The following is a 26128-nucleotide window of genomic DNA, read 5'->3' on the forward strand; positions in this document are numbered from 1 at the left end:
GTCTCTTCAAATACAATTACACTATCTCCAAGTTGGACAGCAGATGACCTTTAATTTAGATTCTAGAGTTAGGTGACATATGCAATAAAACAGAGTATTGAGATTAGGCAGCCCCTCATTTGTCAGTATGAGAGCTGCAATATTAGCTAATTTTTTTTGTGGTTGTTTTTTGTTTGCTTGTTCATTTGTTTTGTAGAAGAGGGTTTTAGGGCTCACCTTACAATCTAAATCTAACTTGGACTTTCCCAAGAACCACTAGACTTTCACTACTGATATGCCCCTCCCCAGATCGATAGTACCTTTGATAAGTAAACCAGTTGGGAGACTGAAATGAACTGTTCTCAACACAAGTAATTACACAATGTTAAATTTAATTGTATTCTCATTCAGTAAAACTTTGCTCTTAAATACAGATGGTTAATTCAGAAGCAACTGGAAGTGCAGATTTCTCTTTGCTACAGTTCCTTCATATTTTCTTTGCTAACCTGATTGGTTGAAAAACATCTATGTCAAATTAGACTTGTGAAAAAATTGCTTTTCAAGGTGCAAGAGGAAGTACTGTGCTGGGGTCCTCAGTAGGTGTAATTCAAATGAACAGTAAGCAATATGATAGGTCAAAAGAATAAATGTGTTGGGGGAAGGGGAGGGATATGACACAATATGTTTACTTCAACAGCAAACAAGGCTAGTTACATTTTGAGCTGTGGACTATGGGCAAGTTTCTAGTCAAGTAAGTCTGCAGATCAAAGCAGATCACCTTAACATCCATAGACATATGGTTCAAGTCTAAGATATAAACATATTAACACTGATCACTATTTTATCTATCAGACTCTAAGCACTGCAAAAACCAGATAAATGAAAACCAGAAGATAAGTAGCAGATATTTGATTAACAGGTTTTAATCAGGATTTCCAAAATCATTTACCACCTTCATAGCATTTTCCACCAAAGGATCGTTTATTTACATACAAATGATCTACACACAAATCCATTAACAATTCACAGTCATACTCATTTTGCTAAATGCAGGCAGATATGGGCCAGAAGCTAACAACAGTACTAAGCATAAGGCAGAGACTAATCTTACAAAGAAGAAATCATACATATAGGATATTCTCACAGAGTAAACTCCTTAGTATTCAAAAGTATCTATCTTAAAGGGCCAAAAGGATGAAACAAATTGAAATTTTAAAACCACTGTTTCAAAAGATGATGTATTTCACAGCTGATACTTAGAGAAAATCTACATGACTGTTCACAGACTTTTCCTCTCAAATAAATCTATATTAACTACATCTTACAGAGAAATACACCAGGTAGGTACAGTATTGCCCTAGTTGGGTTGTTGCAGCTGTTTTCTGTATTTAAACAAAGGAAATGCTTTAGAATTGAAATACATTTAGATATTACATAATCTTTTTAACTTAATGCACTATAAATGCATTTTTAACAATAGCTAATGTGGTTTTGACACACAGAGTGGATATCCAACTCATTATACGTTATGTTTGAGAAAAATATGACAGTGTTGGGCTTTTCTTTCTGACAAAACAACCTGACAAATGCACAGACAAAAATACAATTTTGTTAGAAGAAATTTAAGGAAAACTAGGAGACTTTCATTTTACATCAACAATTACTTTTATCTACTACAAAAAAGAAAATCTAAATGCTTCAGCAAGCCTTTCTCTATTGTAACTTACAAAAATTAGATTCTACAGCAAAAGTATAGAAATAACACAACTTATTCCTCATGATATTTTTACTACTAGTAAGGTTTCAGATCTAGCAAAACCAAAATAGAGCTTCTCAAAGAGAGTCAACAAATAGGCTCACAAGGGTTCTTTATAAGAAACAAAATAATACAGGGACCTCTTCCTTCTTCTAGCTTGAAGCATTATGACTTCTTTGCTCAAGTTCTTGGCATAACGGCCTGCTACAAATGAGACACAGAGGTCTTAATTTAAACTGTGGTGCAGAAGCCACAAAACATTTACTCTTTCTAACCACTAACTAATCTAATGCTAAAAGCATGCAAATTGAGATCCCCAGCCATGTGATGAAGCCTCATAGGACATAAAGTTCTATAAGCAGGAGGATAAAAACATGCCCTTTTACTATAAATAATTATTAACTTGGTAGTTTTTATGTCACTAGTGATAGTCACAGCTTATTTACTTGAAGCTTGGGGAACATAAAGAATATTCACATGAGTTTACAGGCTTAGGTACAGTAATTCTAATAATAAAGTTAGGAGAAACTGCCACAGCATAATAACTGCTATTATGCATAATGGAATAGAACATTCAATAATGTTTGCTGTGGAAACAAGTGTGCTTTGTCAGAGGTCAACACTCAAGCCACTTGCTGTAATCCTTGGTATTGAACTGTTTGCAACAGAACTTCCACATTAAGCTGCACATATGCTGTCATCTTCCATCTCTGTTACACTTGAAAACAGTCCATTCAATTTAAGGAATTTACAAATTTATGTATCCATAGAGAGTTCCTTTTCCACATCAGTATGTATGAAGAGTTCATAATACCAGACAAGCAATGAAACTCAATAAAAAAATTACATAAATCAATATCAAGATGGCCACATAATAACAAACATTTTAAAGTATACAGCCAGCACTACAAGAGGAGTCACACAAAAAATCCACAACAAGCAATTAAGAAATCTTACTACCAGTTATTTTTGTCACTTACATTCAATGTTGTAAACAGATTACAACTCACTTGAAACTCATTATTAACAGAATGCTAGATGAGCACATCTATCTGTAAAATCCTAAGCAACAAAACCACCTCATGAGAGGATTAAAAAAACCCAGTAATTTCAGAAATAGAAAAGGAAATTACACAATTAAAAATGTTAAAATTATAAAATGCAATAGTTCACTGTTATTCCCTATAGGTTAGGGTTAATACACATATACACTGAAGTCAGTACAAGAATTATGACTGAAATGAATTATGACTGAATTATGGCTGAAAGCACTGTAGAAACACAGAATCAGTTTGAGACAATGAAATGCATGAAGTCTGTCTTGACTGGGAATAAATCAGAAAATTTGTACTTTCATTAGAAGCTTTATTCAGCACGCTTGTTAGGGTATCAAAGTATTACCATCATCAGTAACTACAAAGCAGCATCAAAACAAAAAGAAAGTGAGGGGGGAGACAGAGCACAACAGGGAACAAGAGCAGGAGAGTGTGTGGGACACAGAGAGATTTATTTCTTGCTTCTTGACGAAACTTTTAATTTCAGGCCCAGCAGGAATCACAATGATGAGTACACAAAGCCAGCTAGACATTTTAGAGGTCTATTACAAACAATTCTTGTAAATCTTACAAGAATTTCTTCTTCTTCTTTGTGATATCTTCAAATTGAGACAATAAGGTATCATTGGAAGCATGTGATTGAAGGATAGATGACTACAAACTGACTGAACTTCAAACGCTGTCATACCCCTAGCTTTCAGATACATTCAGTATAAATCACTTTTCAAAGAACACAGTAAACAGACAGAATTGCAACGTGATGACCAGTACTCTTTTAAGCTACTCTGCAAAAGAGGGTTATATTCCTTATAATTATGTCCCTGTCAGACTTGCTTAAATGTCTAATAAATCTTGGCAAAGAAATCAGTATCTTATTAAAAGCACTAGGGTTTTTTGTTTTTTTTTGTAATCTGGAAAACATCCATATGCATAAAAGTTTGTTTTAAACTTCTATTTCAGTGCTACAGTCCAGAATAAAACTAAAGAATTTTACACACTCTGAGATGTCAGTAAAATTACAAATGTCAGTTTTCAAGCTAGCCATACTTCAATCAACAGAGGTAATGTTTAGTCAACAGACAAGGCAAGGGAAGAGCTTCAATTTTAATCACCCAGTGAATAGATATTGCTTTCCCTAGCCACTACAGAGAGCATATCCTTCTTTGTCAGGTTGAATAAATCTGAGCAAATAACTGTAGGGTTTTCCAAATCTTCCATGGATAAACCATAGTTAATGATATGCCCTTCAAGTGATTAGAGAAGCAACACTCCAGAACAACACCAAACTAAACAAAACAACTGCCCAGCACTGGGACTTTGACTTTCACAAAAATGTAGAACTGAGGTATTGACCAGAGGGGTTCAATAGCTTGTGGAGAGGGAAAATCTAAAAAATTTCTTTTCAGTTACTGACGTAAAACTATCAAGCAAGAACACTAGATCACAGACGGAAAAGAACAAACAATGAAAGGCATTGTGGCATGCTAAAGAAACAACACCTCAAAATTTAAATGTTCAGGTCATGCTCACCAGTAGCAAAAAGCAACAAAACCCAAACAAACAAAAATGTAAAACCAAAATCAGAAAATCCAATATGCACCTGCATCTTGAATGTTTCATGAGGCTCTAGATCCCCACATGTTTTTTATAGCATTAAACACAAATCAGTCAAGTCCAGGATCTAGCCCAAGTTTTGTCTGTGTAAATATTGCACAATTCAGACTCCAGCAGCTGGTCTTGATTGCTATGAAGCCTCTCTTCAAGGTTCTGAGCTTATCCAGACAATCAGAAAAGAGGGCTTGACATCCAAGATCAGAATTCTTAGTCTCTGCTATTTGCAATGTTGCATGATTGGAACAAAATATATTACGGTTATCAGTGGTGATGCACAGCAATGCGCACTGCTTATGACTTAAAATGCAAAGCAACAATACAGAAATTGGCTACATTAAAACATATCTTTTTCAAGTTCCAAAACCAGAGGAAAAGTAGCTGTTCAGTATCATGAGTATTTATTGTCTAAATGTTACACAGGCTATTTATAATTATTTGCTTACACTGTATAAACATTCAGTATAACCAGAGTAAAAACACTGAACTGATACCTATGTCCTGATAAGCATGTATTAATATATGAATATTATATATTGTTCATGCCACTTTCAGCATTCTTCACTGCAATGGTGCCATACATGTTCACTAGTAAGAGCAAGTATGGCAAAAAAGAGTTTTGCCTTACAGTTACTATAATGCAGCTACTAAAAATTAATAAAGCCTCCTTGTGAGTCATCAATCCCAAGAGACAAAAGGTATTGCTCCAAATATTTCTAAATGTCTAGGAAGGTATTAAAACAATATATCTTTATCACTACTTCTCCATACTACTTCTTCCTTTTACTGAGACAGAATTTTGGGAAGTTTTCTTCTCAAAAGATTTTCTTTCATATCACAAAACTATATGTTTAACAAAGTAGAAATTAAACTATTTCATACTACAATGTTGTCATTTAATAACAATTGAGAAAAAGATTTTTTTCCACCTTGCTATTGTCAGTGGAGAGTCACTTTTTAATTTCCTGAGAGACAAAAGATATTTCCAGCAATACCTGCATTGATGCTCCTTCCACTCTTGCCACGCAGGCAACTCTATCCAGGAAAGTCACAGTGACAGGAACGGCAACAAAGAAACCTTTTAAAAAGGCTTTAATGTATCTCTTCCCCAAACCCTGAGCCTGTGCCATAATCTGAAAAACACGAAGGGAAAAAAAACCCAAACAAATTTGAGGTAACGTCAACACGTAGCAATTTCAACAAGGACTATTAAGAATAAATTTATCTGTTAAGGCCTCACAATACACACAGTGGAAAAAAAAAAAAACAAGTGTGCACATGAGAAAGGAAAATATCCCAAACAACTATAAATCTTCATCAGAATTTAAATGTCTATTCTACGGAACGTCTTGATACTTGACATTTACCCTTTAGCTAATTTGAACATTTCTTGTGATCCTGTGCTAAATAATAACCAGATAAAATCTAACTATGCATTTGGAAAAAAAAAATTATAAATTATTTTCTCTCCATACACTGGTAATTATTAATTTCTGACCCCCAAAGATGGATTGTGTTAAATAAAGAAAGGCTATTTGCAGCGTACTAGCTTCTCTTTATTAAATACTTCCACACCTGAAGCATTTCAAATGCATCATTTCCGCACTTGTGGTAACTGCAAACATGCAAAATCAATTCAAATTGTCATACATATCAGAGGGACACACAGTAACATAATCAGTCCTTGTTTGCGACTACATCAGAAAGTTAAAAGCATACTGGCTGACTGGGCAGCTAAGTAATGACACATGAGATGATCCCACTCCAACTCACCATGTATTATGCTATCTCCCACCTATTTATTTAACCCCGAACCACTGAACATGCTTGAAAAATACCTACAAAGTACACTGAAACACAAGTTGTTTGATTGTATTAGTCATACTTCTGAAAAGCAAGCTGAATATCCAGGTACTGCTGCCAAGGTACAAGACTATTTTACATAACTGAAGTTTTATTATAAGAAATGCTGCCTTTCACCTGCTGGCAATTGCCCTTTAAACTGCTGCTTCCACCTAATGAATCCTTTCTTATAACAAAATATTTTTAACACAAAGGTAAGTTACTACATGCCAGTATCTCACTGAACAGTGCACACATTTTTGCCAGGTCTATTTCATAAGTTTTCCCCTCCAAAAAGCATAGACAAGCATTTACCATTGGATAAGCGTGTGCACATGCAAAGTTGCCATGCCAGTGACACAACAGTTCACCATCCAGCTGCCAGTAAATGGAAGGTTACCCATCACTCTTTCAGTATGAGGTGCTTCAAGTTGTCTTGCACTGCCACAGGGAAAGAGCTAGAACTTAAGCAGCAGAAAGGCAGTTTGCAGCATTATCTTCTACCAGTAACTCTACATGTGAAAGGATAATCTTCAACTGATAAACACTGTTTGATTAAAATCTGCAGTGTTGTCTTTCCTTACATTTTGGTGGTCGTAGGAGAAAAGAAGGGAAAAAAGTAATTATAAGCATTTACTGCAGTCACGGGAAAGAATTTAGGGTGGTAAAGGGTAGAGACAACAAAGATCCTTAAAATAAAAGAAAAAAAATTCTGGTTGGAGTATTTGTTTATATATAAATAAAACATTAGATAGCTATTACTCTTGGAAATAATATTCTGCTCTTAGAAATTTCTGAAACATCTGCAGATTTTAAGAGCATCATGTTTCTGGAGTGAAATTCTGAAATATAGTGCAGTATCTGGTTTATGTTGACAGTAGATTTAAATGCATGTCAGTGAAGCAAGCAAAGTACTGTTTGCTGAAAAAAATAAATTTCCCAACCTATATGTCTGGATCTCTGCCCAGTCAGTGACACCCTGAATAAGATCAACAATCACAACACTTTAAAGATAGAACAGAAACAAAAAACAAAAACAAAAAAACCAACCAAAAAAAATCAAAAAGTAGGAAAAAAACCCTTAGAGATTCATACACTTTTCAACATTCATAAGTCACACTTGGTTTAGAGAAAAAAACCCAGTAAAATAGAATAATTCAGTAGAAGTGAAAAATTTCAAAGCAACAACCTTGAAAAGTCGTTTAAAATGGCAACATGGACAAGAAAAATCCAAGCTCAAAAATGCTAGCATATAGCAGGTCAAAGCATTAAGAATTTCATATTGTGCAGCTCAGAGATTAAGGCAGATGGAGTACAGCATTATCTGGACCGAAGTATTTGGTGCACAAAAGGTCCAGGTATTATAATGAGCCTCTCGTGGGTACTACAACATATGGAGAAGAGATACTATTTAGATAGCTCTCTATGTATAAACTGTTTACTTTTTCTTACACTTGCCTGCACACTAGAAGACACTGTTTATCAAACAGCCTGTAGAAAATCACCAAGTAATTCAGAAAGCCCCAGGTTACAATATATTTGCAAACCTAGGTTCTTAAAAATTACCTGCAGAAGTATGATAGGAAAAATAGCTGTAAAAACAAGGCATTAGCAGTCATCCACAAAGGAAATAGAAAGGTCCCTGATGTGCTTCTACAAAAGGGCATGTGAGGGAACAGGAAGAAGGGAATTACAAGCTGTACGCAAAACACCTACCCTGCCAAGACTGCTACATTTTTTTTAAATGACCTATTTGATCTTGTTCACAAATCAGTAACTACACTATATATAGTTCTATAATCCATTGAAATAACCAACTGTCACGATATGCATTTTTCTATAAATCAATGGCACCACATTAGAATTCAGGCATATGCATTTTGAAAATGAAGACTTTCATAATAGAAAATACCACAATACATGAATGAGCCCAATTTTATTGCATCCTATGAAACATAAAACTGAGAACAAAAGCTTTTGGTTTAAGACTGGTCTAACTGGAAGACAAGGTTATACCTAGTCTAACAATCATGAGGAACAGGATGTTGCTCAGTATCAGAATTTGTGTGATCTTTTCAACATGTGCCCTTTTTACAACCTTTCATGATACAAGGCCTGAGCTAACTACTGCCATGCAGCCTGACTCACTTCCCACTTTAGTTGTACATTTCAATAACTTCTACATTACATGGATTACTGTAAGGGTACAAGTATGCAGACCTTTTAGTAGGCTGATTTAAATCACATAAATTTATCCAAGTACAGGCTGATGCACAGATATGATGGTGATGAACGCCACAGAAGAATCAAAATAGACAAGCCCACTTAAGTCTTCAGTTAAAATAATCAATATAGATCAGTGTATTTAAGTTTTCATTTAAAAATACTATCTAGTTCCAGAAGGATCTCTCATGTATCCTTCAATAAAGACAGCTTCATCCTGGTATTATTCCACCATAGTGGTAACATGTCTATTCCACTAATGTATTTATACTCCGTATTCAGGTTTTGCTCACTCTATTCCTCCATCATACTACTCTCTCTGTAACCTCTGGCACACAAACATTAAAGAATAGCACTCTATTGTGAGTTTGGAAATGTCATAGGTCCTGGAAACAACTGCTGTGTCATTGAAACAACAAATCCTAACCTAATCAACAGTTTCAGCAACTACACGTGTATGCTCTGTTGTTCTCTTTCTTCTAAGTCAGCCATTTTGTCCTGATGCCTAGATGTTTTGCTTGTTCCAAATACAAAGCAGCAGATTTTGTTAGCTTCAACTCCATTTCGTACCGGTTTTTATGCCTAAACTTGAATTAAAGCAATTACAATTTCCATATAATAGCTCCCATCACTATGAAATATGCAGGATTTTTTTTCCAATATGCCACAATAAAGAAAAACAACAATAAAAATCCACTTTTGTAATCTTATCAGAGCTATAACATACAGAGAAGTTCTCAGCAGCAGAAAAAAACAGATCAACATAACGAGCTTTCAGGTCACAAACCAAATAAAAAAGCTTAAACCACAACACTCAGCAACATAATCTGTCACAGAATTATTACTGGAGGGAAAAAATAAATTTAATATGGAACCGATTCTTCTTTTAATTTAATATTATTACATCCCATCATTGGGATCTATCTCATGTACAAAGGTTCAGTTCACATGTTGGTTGTAACTGGAAAGAAATTCATATTACTAGTCTTAAAAATTAATTTTGTGTCTCAAGTATAGAAATTTTACCCTCATGGACCAACTTGTACTTCTAAACCAAATATCTGACTCTTCAAACATAAAAGAAAAATTTGAAGAAAATACAGTTGTAGATCAAAGTTTCGCTCAGCAATCAAATTAACAACAAATTCAGGACAGAGAGTAATCAGCCACTCCTCAGTTCTGAAAAGTTATTCACTATTCCATTTTATACATACAAGCATCAAGAAAAAGAATTGCAATACAAAAAAAAAAAGTCAGTAATTGTTACAAATCAGATCTTTTCAGAGCACTTAAACTTTAGATGTAATGCAGTATGTTCCAAGTACCATCACACAGGTGACAGAGTACCAGTTTTTCTAACATAAAAGTTACAATATTTGGTTTTACTCATGTCTCTACATCTTCTAATAATCATTAATATATATTGCAAGTAAAGGAAAGTACTAAATTACATCAATTTTGGAAATCACTTAAGAGAGCAACATAACAGGTATTTAGCTTTTTACAACTGAAAGTCCTGTGTTGCTTTGAGCCTAAAGATTCAATGCATGTGAAGTAAGTTAATTTTATAAATTGATTTTAAGTGTTCTTTATGAACATCTACTAGCTGCTGTTATGTTTTGGTCTTGAGTAGACTGCATAAATGCACAGTTGCTTCAAAACTCACTGCATTTGTAAATTATATTAACCGTAAACAATAGCATAACCTTTGAATTTAAATGAATTCGCACATTTATCTAGTTAGGTCTCTGGATTCTTTCCAGTACCATGAACCTGTGCTCTTAGTTGTGATTATCCAGAACTCAATTTAGGCAAAAACAACAACAAAAAAGGAATATTCAGTTTTAACCACAATATATAACACTAAGTATTCATATAATATTCAATAAGAAGTCTAAGAATGACAGCATTCAATTCTAAACATGAATATTGTCAGAAACAAATTCTTCTTAAAGCTCCTGCATTTGGGTTAAGACCAAGTACATTTAGTAGGGAATAGGGAAGTTTCTTCTAGCCTAATGGAAAATCAAATGAATACAAGAACAAATGAATGCAAGAAACATTTGAAAGGTATTTTCAATTTTCAGCATATTTTACAAAAATAACTAGTTCTCCCACAACTACTGTAAAGGTAGTTTTGTGCATGCTTGCTCAAAGCAAGGAAATTAGAAATCTGACTCCCCAACAAATCAAGAACAAATGAATGCAAGAAACATTTGAAAGGTATTTTCAATTTTCAGCATATTTTACAAAAATAACTAGTTCTCCCACAACTACTGTAAAGGTAGTTTTGTGCATGCTTGCTCAAAGCAGGAAATTAGAACTGACTCCCCAACAGTCTATTCCCATGAAATCATCCAGCAGTAAGGCCTGACGAACCAACTCCTTACTATCTACTGTCTGTGCCATATCAATACAGTAAATGTACAAACTAATACAGAAAACTGTGCCTTCGAAAAATAACTTCCTTTATTTTAACAACTGAAGTCTTTTAGAGAAATTATTTCATTTAACCTGAAAATCCCCAATACTTGTCTTCCAAGTATATTCTGTTGACAATTTCTATTTTCTTCCTAGTTGAACAATGGACAAGTATGTGTGACATATGCTTTTGGGGAATAAAAAGAAAATAAAAATGTGTTGGTACAAGAAAGTTATTTAGAGGGATGTAAAGCAGCTTTCCTAGACCACTTTTGCCTTTTTTTTGGTATCTCAGTGTGCTCAGAACAGCAATGATATGAAGAAAAAAGAAAACAAAAATCAACAGCAACAAAAAAATCCTGCAATGGAATACTACCTATTTAAAAGATTTTTACAAGGTTAGTCTACAGTTGCAGTTTTTCTATCTAAGCTTTTCACCAACTTCCAAAAAAAATAATTTTCCTTTAAAAAGGTAGGAACACCAGGACCTATCTAGGAACTGGCTGAATCTCTTCAGCTTCAAGCATTGCAGCCTTTATACAGAGAAGCATTTAACTAAGAACAGATTGAAGGACAAGAACCAGATGCAGAAAAGCAGCCACTTTAAGACAAGTTGTATCATTATAAACCAAACAAAAAAAAATTTCTCTCTCAGATGTTCATGATGTAGGGTAACAGGAAAGCCCCTCCATCAGAATACTAGGTAACTGCCATTAACTGTGTTCATCAAAGGGCACACATGATATCTGACAGACATTTAATAAAGCAGGAAAATATGTTAAGTAAGAACTGCATCCAGTCCAGGACCAAGAGCAGCGCACAGCACAAGTCCCAGGTGCAGGACATGATGCCAGCGAACGGGAGTACAACTCCGGAGTCGCTTCCCAGCCTGTTCCCCCGCACATGCTACATTTCCACCGGCATCGGGGCACGACCGTCTCCCGCACCGCCTCAGACAGGTAGAGGATGCGGAGAACAACGCTGCTTCTCACTGCTGGCTCTGCAAGTTCTGTTTAATCCAGACCCTTCCCCCTGGGCACTGGTATCTCGGTAATTTGAAAGAGGAAGAAGGGAACAGCCCTGTACCCAACACGCTGCCGGGACGCTCCAGCGGCTGCATGCCGGGAGCAGTGCTTCCGCCGCCGCGCGGGGACCCGCCCGTGGGGCGGCTCGGGCGGGCGGGGCAGGGGCGGGGCGGGGGCGGCACAGAACGCCCGGCGCGGGCTCACGGCCGGGCCCGCCGCGGGGCGCCTGTCGCTCCCCGCCACCCCACCTCGAGCCACGTCTCCCCCCGCCCGGCCCCGCTCCCCGCTCCCCCCTCCCCCAGCAGGCTCCTCCACCGCCTCCCCGCCCCGACTCTGCGGCGCTCTGAGCCCGCCCGGCTCCCATCGCTCCGCCCGCCCCCGGCCGCCTGTGCCCGCTTACCCTTTACTCCTTCCGCGGGGGGCGGGCCGCAGCCGCCCGGGTCACGTGGGGGGCCGGCGCGGGGCCTGTCGTGCTCCCGAGCGGCCGCCCCGGCCGGCCCTGACGGGTCGCGGTTGCGGCGGTGATCGGCTGTGCGGCCCGACAGGTTCATCTGGTGCCAGGCACGGAGCAGGCCCTCTGCTAAAATAATGTGCTTGGTCTGGTCCTCTTTCAGCGCCTGTATTTACAGTTTGAGTGTCCAAGCGCATGAGGCCGTTGGATTGCAGCGGCCGTGGTTTCATTCAGTGAAGATGGAAATCCAAATACACAAGGACTCAACTGTATTGTGGCCATTTTTTGGCAATTGGACCATACTGACGTGTTTGGATATTCACACATAATATTGCGAGTTCTTATATTTCGGTACAAACCAGTTCTGTAAGTTGCACATATTGTACGCACACAAAAAGGCAGGATATTTGTTCAGCTGATGGGTTTCCTAGTGCATACCAGATTGCATCGGGACTGATTGTCCGCTGTGCATCAGAGCTGGCTGCATTGTGCTTCCAGTCCTGTCTCCATGGATGGGGTTTGGAATCCTTTAACCCCAGCCAGCCACCAAAACCCATGCAGCTGCTTACTCACTCCCCTACCAGCAGGACGAGGGAGAGACTCAGAATGGTAAAAGCCAGAAAACTCATGGGTTGAGATGAAGTTCAATATGAAAAGCAAAACCACGCACACAAGCAAAGCAAAACAAGGATTTAGTTTCCTGCTTCCCATGAGCAAGCAGGTGTTCAGCCATCTCCAAGATCGCACATAATGATGGCTTAGGAAGAGTCATCACTCCAAATGTGTCCCCCCCATGCCTTTCTCCTTCTTCCCCCAACTTTCTGTATTGAGCATGATGTCATATGGTATGGAATATCCCTCTGGTCAATTTGGGTCACCTGTCCTGACCTGTCACCTCTCTCTTCCCAACTTTCCATACCCCCAACTTTCTAGCCGATGTGGCAGTATGCAAAGCAGAAAAGGCCTTGGGTCTGTGTAAGCACTGTTCAGCAATAACAAAAACATCTCTATATTACCAGCCCTGTGTTCAGCACAAATCCAAAACACTCCCATACTAGTCACTGAGAAGAAAATTAACTCTACCCCAGCAAAAACCAGCATGAGGTTGGTTTTTCCTGTCTAGTGCAAATGGATACACTAGGGTTTGCGTTTTCAGTCAGTGTTTTGTTGTTTTCATCAGTTGTCATAGCAAGTGCAGATGCCAGTATAGTCTGAGGCAGGAGGTTTTTCCAGATAGTTCATGTACCTTCAAGAGTCAGTGGGCAAATTCATGATCGAGAAATCCATTAAACGTTATCAAACACATACCTCTTGCTCAGGGAGTCCCTAACTAGATGCTGGGAGATATTTCTACTAGTCAAGCCACTGTCAGAACACAATATAAAATGACACCTCTGCTTGATTCTCAGCAGTTATTTGCAATTTATTATTAAAATGTTATTTTAAGATCAAATATAAAATTGTTTATAATTGAAATTATCTTGACTTTGAAGCTCAGCTATGAACATATGAATGCGTAGTTGGCTGACCACATCATTAAGTGTTGGACTTGATGATCTCGGAGGTCTTTTCCAACCCGGTTGATTCTATGATTTTACGGGGATAAAATATTTCCACAGTTCTTGACATAGGAAGCAACTACCTTAGAAGGAAATATGATAGAGTACTTATTAATTCACTGAACTGGAAGACATACTCTAAGAATTTTTAGTAAAAGGTTCTTGAATTACGTATACATAATTATAAGATTTCTTGTTACGCGCTATTCCAAACGCAGCACACCCAGCCTCTTGTCAAATCTGAATGTTTCAGCAGTGCTTACTGCTTTTAATGATTAAAACATTTTCACAAAAAAATAGAATTAGTTTTAGTGTGATTTTGCTTTCTGAAATACGTGATATGATGTATATCATATGATGCCAACATATTTGCTACCCAGGGTAAACCAGTGATTGTTACCCTATTTCATTTTTTGTTTTCCCTTGACACATTTTTAAATAAGTATTACCTTTACAATCAAATAATTCTTACTAACTTTGTTGTTGATTAATGCATTCTTTAACACATTTGAATTGTGTGCTCACTTTCAGATTCTACAGTGAGCTTTTCAGTGCATTACACAGGAATAAATAGAGTATTCTGCCACTGGTATCCACCGTCTTCATTTTCATGTAAAAATTTTAACTGGGAAACCTTCAGAAATTGTTCAAAAATATTGCTGCAAAACACAATATTGTACTTCAAATTGTAACATTAGGGAAGCACCTTATGGGAATGTGCACTGATATTTCCATGCACTCGAAGCTCACAGTATGAAAACTCCCACTAAACTCTTGAGCTGATACTCTTTTCAGCTTAAAGACCTTTGCTTTAAACCTCTGAAGATCAAATCATGGCTCATCAGTTCTCTTCATTTGGAAATCAGGTGAGTGCTAAACAACTAGCAGGAAATTCCCATTCTTATTCTTCATTCATTTATCAAAGCTGATACTAAAGTTAGCAGCTGCAAATGATGCACCATTTTTTTTTTTCTAATAAGTATTTCTACTGCATTGGTACCTAGAAGTAGAGGGCTGATGTTTTTTACTTTCAGTTCTAACAAATAGGTACTGAAAATGTTTTGCTGTTTCCATGCCTTGATGCATCTGTGACTGAAATAAAGAAAAAGGGTGCCCTTTTCACCCATCTCTTCAATTACTTTTCCGTTGAGAGTACCATTAAAGCTTTCTCAGCAACCCATAAGCCTTTTTCACTACAGGATCCATTTAAAAGGCTCTTAACAGACTGCAGCAAGCTTTATGCTAAAAACACATTTAGTTCAGCTTCCTCCAGCTTAATTTCATTTTGCATTTTAAGAGCATGGAAAATCTCTAAGAGATACCTAAGACCTGCTTTGAGTTAAGATCAAGTACCACGTGTTTGGGAATACAACTGTCTGTAGAGTATTTAAGGCATGTTTATCTTCCTCCATGTAGTAGAGAAATGAATGTTTGAGTGGTGTTGAGTGTACTATTCTGAGGAGGTCTGTTTTGGAGGAAAATATTGAGCTGGATCCAACCACCTGAGAGCAGAGAAAAGGTGCAGTGAAAAAAGGGCACAGGATCAAAAAGCCTGATTGCTTAAATGGATATTGCAGATCAATGCTTCATATTGTCCAGCTGTGGCTTGAAGAACTCCTGGCCCAAGTGCAGAAATCAATGGTGTGGCACAAAAGAGGGCAATAAATCTTAAACCTGATATTGTACTGGGAAAAATATGATCGTGGCATCTTCAGTATTACTTAATTATTATACATCTCCATTTCACTACCTGACTAGGGACCTAATTCCTGCTAGATTCTGGGCTCTGATAATGGTTTTTGATAAAGAATCACACACTCATTTTTGTGGATTTTATTCAAAAGGGAGTTTATTTTCAGTGGGAGTTATCTACCCATATATATAATGCAGCTATCTACATATGAACCCTTTGTCTAAATTTCCTTTATGTCAAGGAGGTGACACAGGACAGGATTAATCTCATTCACAGGTGTATGTTGAAAAAAAAAAAAAAAGACAAATCACATTTTAAAAGAACCTGTTTCTCCTCACTTGCTAATGCATGCATCTTGATGACTCACTCAAGTATATAGGACGCTTGCCATAGGATGAGAAGCATCCCACCCTGCCTGTGCCAGAGTTCCCAGGGACCTGGCTGAAGGCTGGTACCAAATTCTGTGAAATTCTGGTGGGAGTAACAACCAAAATTCCCTGACTGATGTTAATACCAGTACACTTAGCAGTGGTTCAGTGCTCTTCACTTACACAGAGAAGATTGGGTTGGGTTGATTATGACTCTGTATAGAAGTTACCATATAAAGATATCTGGACAAACATTTCTGTTCCTTTGTGTTGTCACTCTTTTGACGATCACATACTATTTATGTTATGCCTCACACATACTGAAACTCAGCCTGGTCAGAATAAAGTAGATTTTGCTTCCAGTTGGTCAGGCAGGCAGCAGAGCATAAAACTCTGTAGTGACCTCTCCATTGGGAAAAAAGAGAAGAACCGAAACACAAAAAGATTCCTGAAGTCCTGTCATTGGTCTGTTAAACTGTCATAATCTTCGAAGGGTAGAAATAAAAAACTTATGGTAGTCAACTTAATTGTGTTGGCTTTCCTTGAGGAACAGTTATTACCCTTAAATGCTTGCATAGGAAAGAAGGAAACAAACATAATTTGTGAAGTCAAGAGTCTGTTGTCGAAGTAGGTAAGTTCTTGACAAGCTAGTGAAAGATTTATCAGTCCAGATCTAATAATTACAGAAAAAGAAAACAGAGCTATTGCATAGGGAAAAGAAAATCTCTATAGCAATAGACTTAAAATTCTTACAAAAAATTCTTGACATCCACCTCTATTGCCGATGTTACACTCACCTTTGGTTATTTCCATAGGTGTTAAGATGGTTTGGTTCAGTGGTGGGAGTTGTTTGTTCTCTTTGTTACCCCTGCAACTGGCTTTTCCCACCTCCCAGGTCAGTGTATTTTTAACTGACTGATGGTGTCTTGTTTACAGCCCTGAAGTTTTCAGTGTCATCTTACAGTGTCATTTTACGGTGTCACTCCTGTTATTCCATGACTGTAAGCCCCTGCATTGCATTATTATGGTAAGAGCATAAACATTTCGTTCTAACAAGTAACTGTTTATTACCACGTATTATAATAGCATCACACAATTATAAAAAAATTACGCAAAAGTAAAACATAGAATCATAGAATTATTGAATATCTCAAGTTGAAAGGGACTCATAAAGATCTTGGAGTCAAGCTCCTTGCTCCTCACAGGACTATCTAAACTAAAGCATATGACTAAGAGTGTTGTCCCTGTGCCTCTTGAACACTGACAGGCTTGGAGCTCCACTTCTCTGGGGAGCCTGTTCCAGTGACTGACAACCCACACTTTCAGTGAAGAACCTTTTCTGGATGTCTAATCTGAACTTCCCCTGATGCAGCTTCATTCCATTTGCTCATGTCCTCATGGTCTAGCACTGGTCACAACATGGAAATCAGCATATTAGATAAGTACATTCTGATCATTAAATGATTGTTGTTATAGGCAAACAAGGTAAAACAGAGTTGCAGGTATACTAAAGCAAGCTCAGCAGAGCCTGATGAGTCCTGAGGATCTGAAAAATCAGTGTGAATCTAATGTTCTGCTGCTAGCCATAGCAATAATATATTTACTGAGCCTGAACTACTGGGCTAACACAGGTCCTAAATATTTGGAAACGTGAAAGTAACTCAGCCTAATATTACTTATCACTTGATAGTCGTCATTATGTTTAGTCAATTTAGCATTCAATTCTTATGTGTAATGTGTAAATCCTTATTTTCCTTTTAAGTGAGGACCAATGTTTTAGAAATAGCAAAAATCAAATGTAGAGCAATCACTGTAGATTAACAGCCAACAGTTACTTTGCTATTACATACAGTACATTCTTTCAGTACTGTATGTACTGAATTTAAAGGTGTGAATTTACCTGTGTGGAGTCAGTGTTTCTGTGCTGTCCTTTCTCATTACAGAAGTTTATTTCTAAATCATTTCTCCTCTACATGCATTTTAAAGGTGTGCAATTAACTGTTTGCAAGTTGTTAGGCACTTGATGAAATGTGAACGGGGCACTGATTTGTTTTCTTTATTTACGTGTTTCCCACAATACTCTGATGAGACCAGGATGTGGAGGCGTTTTTACCCTTTGTATTATTCCTTCTTTGTTTCATCAGATTAAGAAGTGGTTTGTGAAGCCATTTGCAATTCCTCTAATTCCGTTAAACATTAATGTCCACGGAAGCTTAATCAAAACCAAAAAAAATGCTACACCAACACAGGCAGCACTGCTGTCCCTAACACAAATAGCCATATTAAGGAAGTGGTTTTTTCTAACTGCAGCAGTGCATCTGACCGCTCTCTGCTTGTTGCCTAATAATTTGCTGGTTTTGAAGACCAAGATAGTTCAGGAAGTGTCTGTTGTTCATTACTTAGTCCTCCCCTACCTATTTACTTTTAACCAGAGAGAATAATAATTGTATGGGGCAACCCACCCTTCAACCAAGAAGTAGGGAGGGCGACATTTAAAGACAGTTTAATCACTGGGGTCTCACAGGGGTCTCACAAAGGCCAATACTGAGTGTTTACTCTTGTCAAAGATGTCTAACCTGGAGTGTTTGTAGCCATCTTTATGTTAGCATTGTTTCTAGCAAGCATAATAAATAGCTTGCACCCTGAAAATCCATCTTCTTATGCATGTACATTCCTTGCTTTTACTGGTCCTAGCAAGAATTATTCTCTGTGGGTTAGTGTGAGACACTAATTATATTAATTATTGCGTCGGACCATCTCAGGGGTGTGTGGGGGGGGGAAAGGTGGAATTTCACAGAGGTGGGGTAATGCCTTGTCCCACATGGCAGCCCCTGCAAGTGTCCTGGGGCAGTCCTGGAGCAGCTGTCGGTCAAAGGCAGCCTGAGAGCACAGCCCATACCACACTCCGGAGGCCCTGACCCAGCCTCTGATGGGCTGGCACAGTGGGAGCACCACTCCCCACCCCACCCAGAGCCTCGGAGTGCCCAGTGGGCCGGGAGTCCCACCTGGGAGGGGCTGCCATGGGCGTCGGAGCAGATAAAAACAGGAACATGTGCCATCCCTCTTCATCTGAGCCCTACCACCAGGGGATGGGGAAGGTGGACTTGCACAGGATTCTTGTGGTACCTATATAATTTTCTCTTTTTCTTCTCTCTTTTTTTAGTCCTTCTTCTTCTCTTAATCTCCTTTCTTAATATTTTGGGTAACTCGGGACCAAGGCGGGTTGGATTTTGCTATGCCGTATGAGTTAGCATGTACTAAGTCTGTGCTTTGTGGAATGCTTTATTTTGGTTGTAGGTTACCCTTTAAACTTTTGCCAAGATCTCTTATTTCCTAAAGTTTATCAGTAAAGTACCTCCTGAGAAAACATTTATGGTGTTTCTCCTTTGCACTTTCTCTTAAGGTGTTAAAAGAACCGAGGGCTCTTCTAATAATTCAGCAGGTGCATTTTTGGAGCCTTGTATATGTTTAAAGTATTTAAGAATTCTCTCGGTGAGCTCATAGCTCTGAGACTTGGAGACTAACAGTTAGTAAAGCAATTTGGTTTGCATCACTATTTGCATCCATATTTCTTCCACGTTACCACACACACACTTTTTGACTGCCATGAAGTAGATTCTGGTGGTGCTTCTGACTCGGGACAGCTGACCTGATTGGAAATTGCAGTGCCACAAATCCTTCGTAATCTGCAGTGTTGGTGCCTCAAATGTTAGATTCCTATTTGCAATGAAAAAAACACAGCCAAACAAACCAGACAAATCCTTCCTGTCATATTTTTATATTGTTCTAGAAGAATGTCAGTGTCTAGTCACACTGGCTGTATGAACCCTGCCACTATAGCTGGATGAGAGAGAATGAGAAAGTAGCTTGGTGTTCATCAGCCAGCCAGCTGGGCTTGACCACCAGTCATCCATCGGCAGCCCCCAGTGAGGGGAGTGCAGGATTGAATGCCCTGTTTGTGCTCACACAGAATGGTCCTGGGACATTGCCCATGTCCACACTACATGGAGGATGCAGTGTTTTCAGGCATGAAGCCTAGCCTCAGTGCCCTCTGATACCTGCAACATAGTTCCCCTAGATCTCGTTATACCCCACTGCCTTCTTTACATTCAGACCCAAGATCTTCCTCATAGCCCTTAAGAGTGGCTTAATGGCTGGTGGCAGAAGTTGGCACCTGCAGTAGTGATGGAAAGCTATAGGTACAGACCTGCCAGTGAAAGGTGGCCATTCCAGGTCCATAGAGATGTGCAGCAGAACTGCTTAAAAATAAAGCAGCTTCTGCAGTTGCTGTAACATTCATGGAAGACCACAAACTAGATAGTTCATGCTAAAAAAGTAACAGTAGTCAAGATGATACAGCACGCTCATCTAGCTTAGCAGTGTAAGCAGAGTAGTCAGCACTGAGTCTTGCTGATCACTGTGGGTGGTTCATGGCTGATGAGAGGTCACACTAAGAGTGCCAACCACGGTTTCAGAGTACCTGTTTACTTTGTTTCAGCCTGCTGATGTTTACCTTCCGGGGTAAGCAGGTAGTTTCTTTACCCCACATAGTATTGGTGGGTTCAGAATAAGGGTTGCCCCATTGTTAGCTCTGTGCTGCACCAACATGTCTTCTCAACGAGAGAGATGGATGTGATACAATGTGCACGCACACAGGCAGAGTTGCATTCTTCTCCCTCCATCCTAGGTCAGTGCTGCCACATCTCTTGTGGAACCAATTTTGAAATAGCCTCAAGGATGCACTAGAAAGGCAGCCACCACACACACACACAAAAAAAAGGTAATAGTTTTATTATTTACATTGCATACAAATAGTTACAAAATGCAGATTTTTAAGTAACCATACTGAGCAAGCCAAAGCCAATTTTTCCCTAATTGCTGGTCTTCTGTCTCTGCAGCTTTTTTGGTTTTTTGGGGTTTCTTTTAAGACAAATCTGTAGGTGATGCTGGCCTTCCGAATGGTCCTCAAACAAACACGGAAAAGGTCCAAACCAACAAATAAACTAACCTCAAGACCTCACAAGGATCTTAAAGTCTTTTTACGAGATTTGATATCATCTGCCAAATTTTCCATTTTAGTCTGTGAGAAGTGACATTTTTCCCTCTGAAAAACCCTACCCTTAATTATACTGCATTAAGTAAAATCAGCATGAGAGGTTTTCAGTGAGAGAATGGGAGCTGAAATAGAAGTAGGGGAGCAGGCTGAGAGCTACAGGGATAGAAACACTAAAACAGCAGAGGCATGAGGAAATTAAACCTAGGCGTGCATGGTGAAGTGTATTGAAATGGCAAATAGTAGTTCTGGAGAAATTGGTAAGGGACAAGCAGGGGACAAGCAAGCAGAAATATAATCGAAAGTGTGGGTGAACATGAAAGACAAATGGCAAAAACAAAGATCCCTTTATAATAGGCAGGAACAATTAAGCTGTGTAATTACAAAATCCTGCTGTGACTGAATTCCTGTACAATTACTGAATGGACATGTACCCCAAGCACAGCACTTTGAAGTATATGGCAACAGTTTCTGTCTCTTTTGTTTCCAATTCACACAACCCCCTCCTCAGTCAGCAGTGGCGTATGTGATATCATTGTTTTCTCAGGAGCAACAGCAGTGCTGGCTGTGGACAGTGACAGCAGCACAGCGCCGAGCAATCAGAATCTCCCTGCGAGTAAAGGAGGCCAGAGGGGCAGGTATAATTAGTTGCTAGTCTGCGGCTAGTGGCAGCATCAAATCATTCTTAAAAGCTTTTCTTTACTAATGCTACACATAACTTTGTTCTTTTTTTTCCCATCTATTGTCACTTTAGAAAGCATACTACGTTATTTACTAATATATTTAAAACAAGTATGTGACACAATGTTACAGGGGAACAGTGGGTGTCACTGCAAGGAGCAATTGGCATCTCCATTTGCCTTTATTTAGTACGTATTTTGGGGACCTTATTACAGGTCACCATGTTCTGAGCACATTGTGTTTGCTGAATCAATTTTTACTTCTAATTGTATAGCCTAGGCTGAGTTAAAATGTTTTCTAAATTACATCAGCACCTTCTGAATCCAAAAGCTTCAAAGAACAATTAGCTGCTGTCTTTTAGAGCTGCATTTTGAAAGCTCCCATGGGAAAAATTCCTTCCAAACACATGAAATTAGAGCCAGTAAATGATTAGGCATCAGATGCAGAATTGAGACACTTAAATCCAGAGTTATGGTCCCAACCCTACTGCTCAGCTGTTATATAACCTTGTGGATAATTCCTCATTTGACCTGCAAGTTCTTTGTGAAATCTTCCTTTCTTGCAAGCATACAGCTACAGTTGCACATACCTAAATCAGGGCAGATTTAGAACAGAGGAGGCTTTTAAATCTGATATGAATATCAGAGCATGATTTAATCTTATCCCAAAAGATCAAATGCTGTTTTAAAATAGCAGCAAATAGTGTACAAGCACCATGTGGTTAGAAGCGAGTACCATAAAGTGTGTAGGGAAGGAGATTTTGATCCCAGTTTCCTGCTCACCTTTTGGTTTCTTTCTGGAGCTCTAGAGTTCCTAGGGTTGATTCATAAATCCCAGATTGAATGTTCTCTCTGACTCTATGTACAAGAGAGACACTGACTGCTATTGCTGAGATGGAAAAGAAAATGGTAACTCACTCCTGTAATTTCTACAGCTCAGTCAGAGTGCTCAATGTATATTCTAAAATTTCCTGCTAGACCTCAAGGGCTTCAAACAAAACTAATTGTTTCCAAAACCTGAGCAGGTTGGCATACCGTTTAGGTACTGAACTACCTGCTCCTGTAAAGTTCAAGCTGCATTACTTTGTAGCAGGCAATTCTCAACTGTATAGCTTAATCTGATACTTCTGAGGCACATCCACATTCTTTGGTTAGAAATTTTGAGTCATTAGGGATGGCTTTTGTAAAACACTCAGTCAGAAGGTTAATGAGCTTAGATACCTGAGATAACAATGGTTATATGGCTGAGTGGATTTGGATCTCTTCTTGCCATCATTATCTTTACACACACACACACACATAAACATCTACATAGAAGTAAAATTTATGGGTAAGTTAACTGGTCAGTCATCTGTCTGACCACTTTTGTCCACCCAACACATTCTGGGCCATCCATTCTGCTGAGGTTGTGTACTCTGGACAGACAAACTCCTTTGTGCCAGCCCTACTAATGCCAGAGGGAAGCAATAGGCAAAGAAGTCATGATGAAGTTAAGGCTTTGGCTCACTTGTCATTCTCTGTCTGCTGGTCACACCATTAAAACACGCTGTACATTCCAGGTACACATAAATTAGTCAAATCTAATGTAGCCATTTTTAACTATACTGCATTTCAGTTGCCATCACTTGACCTTGAAGCCACTTACTTAACACCTCATGGAAGATTTTTCTTCCAATAATGAGAAATGGTCTCTTTCTCATTTCATATTTGATAATTTTTAAACATTTTATAAACTCATTTTTTCAAGTTTTAATCTTGACATTCCTGCATGAGCCACAAAAGCTGAATCTCACAACAAAAAGCCTTATCAGGAGCTAAAAATATGAAATTTAATGGTAGAAATCAGAGAAAGCAATGGAAATTATTTTAAAACTTTTCCCAGACTTCAGTTATGTGTATACATATATCCTCCTGCCTAGACAAATGAAGGCATTACAGTGCAAGTTTTTGGGTCTCTCATTAAAATGGATGATACATCCACTTAAAAACAATCATGTTGTTAATTTGCTTATTTTTGTATGTTCACAGGTAAGGTTACAGGGTGCACTTTCTTTTACAAAGCTCTTCTCAGACCTCCATGAAAATTCATACACAATTAAACTTTTAAGGCTTAGCAATAAATAATTTGGAACTTCAGGATAAAAATATTTTCATCTGAATATAATGTCTGCTGGTTAGCACCTTAGAAAACCGTAAAAATGTGTTCAGTTATGGCCAGATGAATTCTTCGGCAAACTAGTCAATAAAAGAATATATATCCCTTGCAGGGAAACAAATGTTGTGATATACTCTGGGTTTATATACTTAGGGCTAGCTCTAGTACCAACTATAAGTATCTAGCCTTCATGTTTCTGCCTTTCTCTGTCTCTTTTTCACTCTCAGGAATGCATTGCCCTGATGGAAGTACCCAGGGGCAACTAGTCCTCAGGGCAGCCACTCTCAGCTACCTGAGAGTGGTATTTCCTTAGGTAATACTAAATCTGCAGGGACAGCTATGGTTGGAGCTGCACCATTTCTAAGGCTTGTGTACCTCAGTGCACTCGGCTGGAAGTGGCAAACCCTGTACTGAGGACAGGCATCTGGATTAGCTCTTTTAACAAGCTGTGTGCTGTGGTACTTTGCTGCTGACGATGATATAGTCAATGTCTTATTCACTGAAATGTTCACCCAGGGAGCTAAACACGTTGTGAGATCTGCTCTCTGACTGTGCTTCAGCAGGTGACTATTAAATGAAAAATCAAATTAGCTTAGGCAGACTGGAGGCAGGTATGGAGTCATGTTTTCCTGTTCCCCTCAGAAACACGTGAACGGAGTCACACTGTGTGTGACAATACAGCAAATTGCTGATTATGTCACCCAAATCGGGATAGCTTTACCAGGAGCACTTTACCCTGTACTGGTAGCCTGTTAAGGAGAGCATTTTTGTATGCTGGGGAAGCTGTAGAGGACAGAATGCTGCAGACTATTTTCCAATGGAAAGCAACCAGGAAGCCACACGTACAGAGACAGAACAAGACATGTGACAAGGAAGAACGAATGTACCTCTTCATTCTAATGGGTTTGACATTCATATTGGTTTTATTGGGGAATCTGTTCCCAGGCTCACCAACTAATATTTACTACATTTAAAGTATATTACATATAACAATAATACATGCATACTAATCTCGACATAATTAATTGTACATATTTAACAAAATTTGGGAAGGGACTACTAACTGTACTGCAGGTTTGCCCCAAGTTGTGATATGGTCTCCACAACCATAACCACATTGTGACAGTCTCAACAGCGGTCAAAGATTTATCTGGAAACTGCATATGGATCAGCCATGTACCAGCAGAGTGTTTTAACATGGTGATATGTTTTGAAGCTGGCTCCCTGCCAAATCTCCAAACCTTACCACAAGAAGGTGTGTGTGTGTGTGTGTCCCCAAACCTCAGGGAGAAGAGGGAGAAAAAAAAACAACCAAGAAAACCAAAACGAGAGAGAGACAGCTAAAGCAATATATATAAATATAATATAAATATATTTACACTTATATTACAGTTATATACAATTTCACAAGGGAAAGGGAAGGGGGAAGGGAAAAAAGGAACAAAATCAAAATAAAAAATATATATATCCCGATTAGTAGTCCAATATGTAGCAACTAAAAAAAAGTTAGCAAAGAAATATCTCACTACTCTCCTTGGGACAACCAAGAGTCGCTCTGGAACGATCGCCGGCAACCTCCGTCTCCCAAGGTCGGCAAGACCTTACCAGGCCTCACTGCCCAACACGACAGACTCAACAGCAGGGAACCTGCACCTCCAAAGCCACCAGAAGGAAAGAGAGCAAAGGCCTTTCCTCCTTTCTTCTTATAGCCTGGCTTCCGTAAAAATTGTAGGGAATACTGGGTAAATCTGTGCCCTTCCTTGGCTACAAACTGGTCACCAAGGAAGGCCCAGACCAAACTACCACACATGGGACGATAGGGTGAAAGAGGAGGTACTGGCTCTTCTGATCACATTGGGTTGGTGTCTCCCTTCTAGGAGAAAAGGCTATGGGAAATACCAGGTCGATCACTGCAGACTTGCACTTGAGCTAAATGCCAAGCTACCCAGCATAGTGATGAAACCAACTTGCCTTGGTCATGGTAGTTTGCAAACCTAGAGAATGCTAAATGCAAAGATACACATTCATACAGACTTTTAAGTATCAACAAAGAAGAGCGAGTGAGGTCAGGCCTTGTCCTTTTGTCCCTTTGGATGACTGCCAGATGCCAGTTGAATACATATATCCCTTCAAATGAATAGCATTCAATATAGTGTGTGTATTCAGGTAAACTCAACAGCTCTTTCCAGGTTAAACTGTTCCGTTGCGAGTTAAAATGCTGTAAATCCAAGTAACTCTACTGAATCTGCTTGTCAGA

The 26128-nt window shown here is 38.7% G+C and overlaps 1 protein-coding gene across 2 annotated transcripts in view; it reads right to left on the bottom strand.

The window, feature by feature from the left end:
• IMMP2L (inner mitochondrial membrane peptidase subunit 2) overlaps nt 1-12351 on the bottom strand; it is a 417256-nt gene extending 404905 nt beyond the window's left edge. The window contains exons 1-2 of one of the 2 annotated variants that reach the window (XM_027721219.2): nt 12313-12351; nt 5397-5534 (exon numbers count right to left, since the gene is read on the bottom strand). In XM_027721219.2, the coding sequence (XP_027577020.1) occupies nt 5397-5531 (135 nt within the window). In that variant the 5' untranslated portion in view covers nt 5532-5534; nt 12313-12351. Of the gene's footprint in view, nt 1-5396; nt 5535-6558; nt 10382-12312 lie in introns of those variants that run through there. The other variant, XM_039385379.1, reaches the window with a different exon arrangement.
• Nucleotides 12352-26128: the final 13777 nt, after the last annotated feature.

Source organism: Pipra filicauda, unplaced genomic scaffold (assembly GCF_003945595.2).
Source record: "Pipra filicauda isolate LSUMZ 115617 unplaced genomic scaffold, ASM394559v2 scaffold40_size4127951_pilon, whole genome shotgun sequence".
Lineage (NCBI taxonomy): Eukaryota > Metazoa > Chordata > Aves > Passeriformes > Pipridae > Pipra > Pipra filicauda.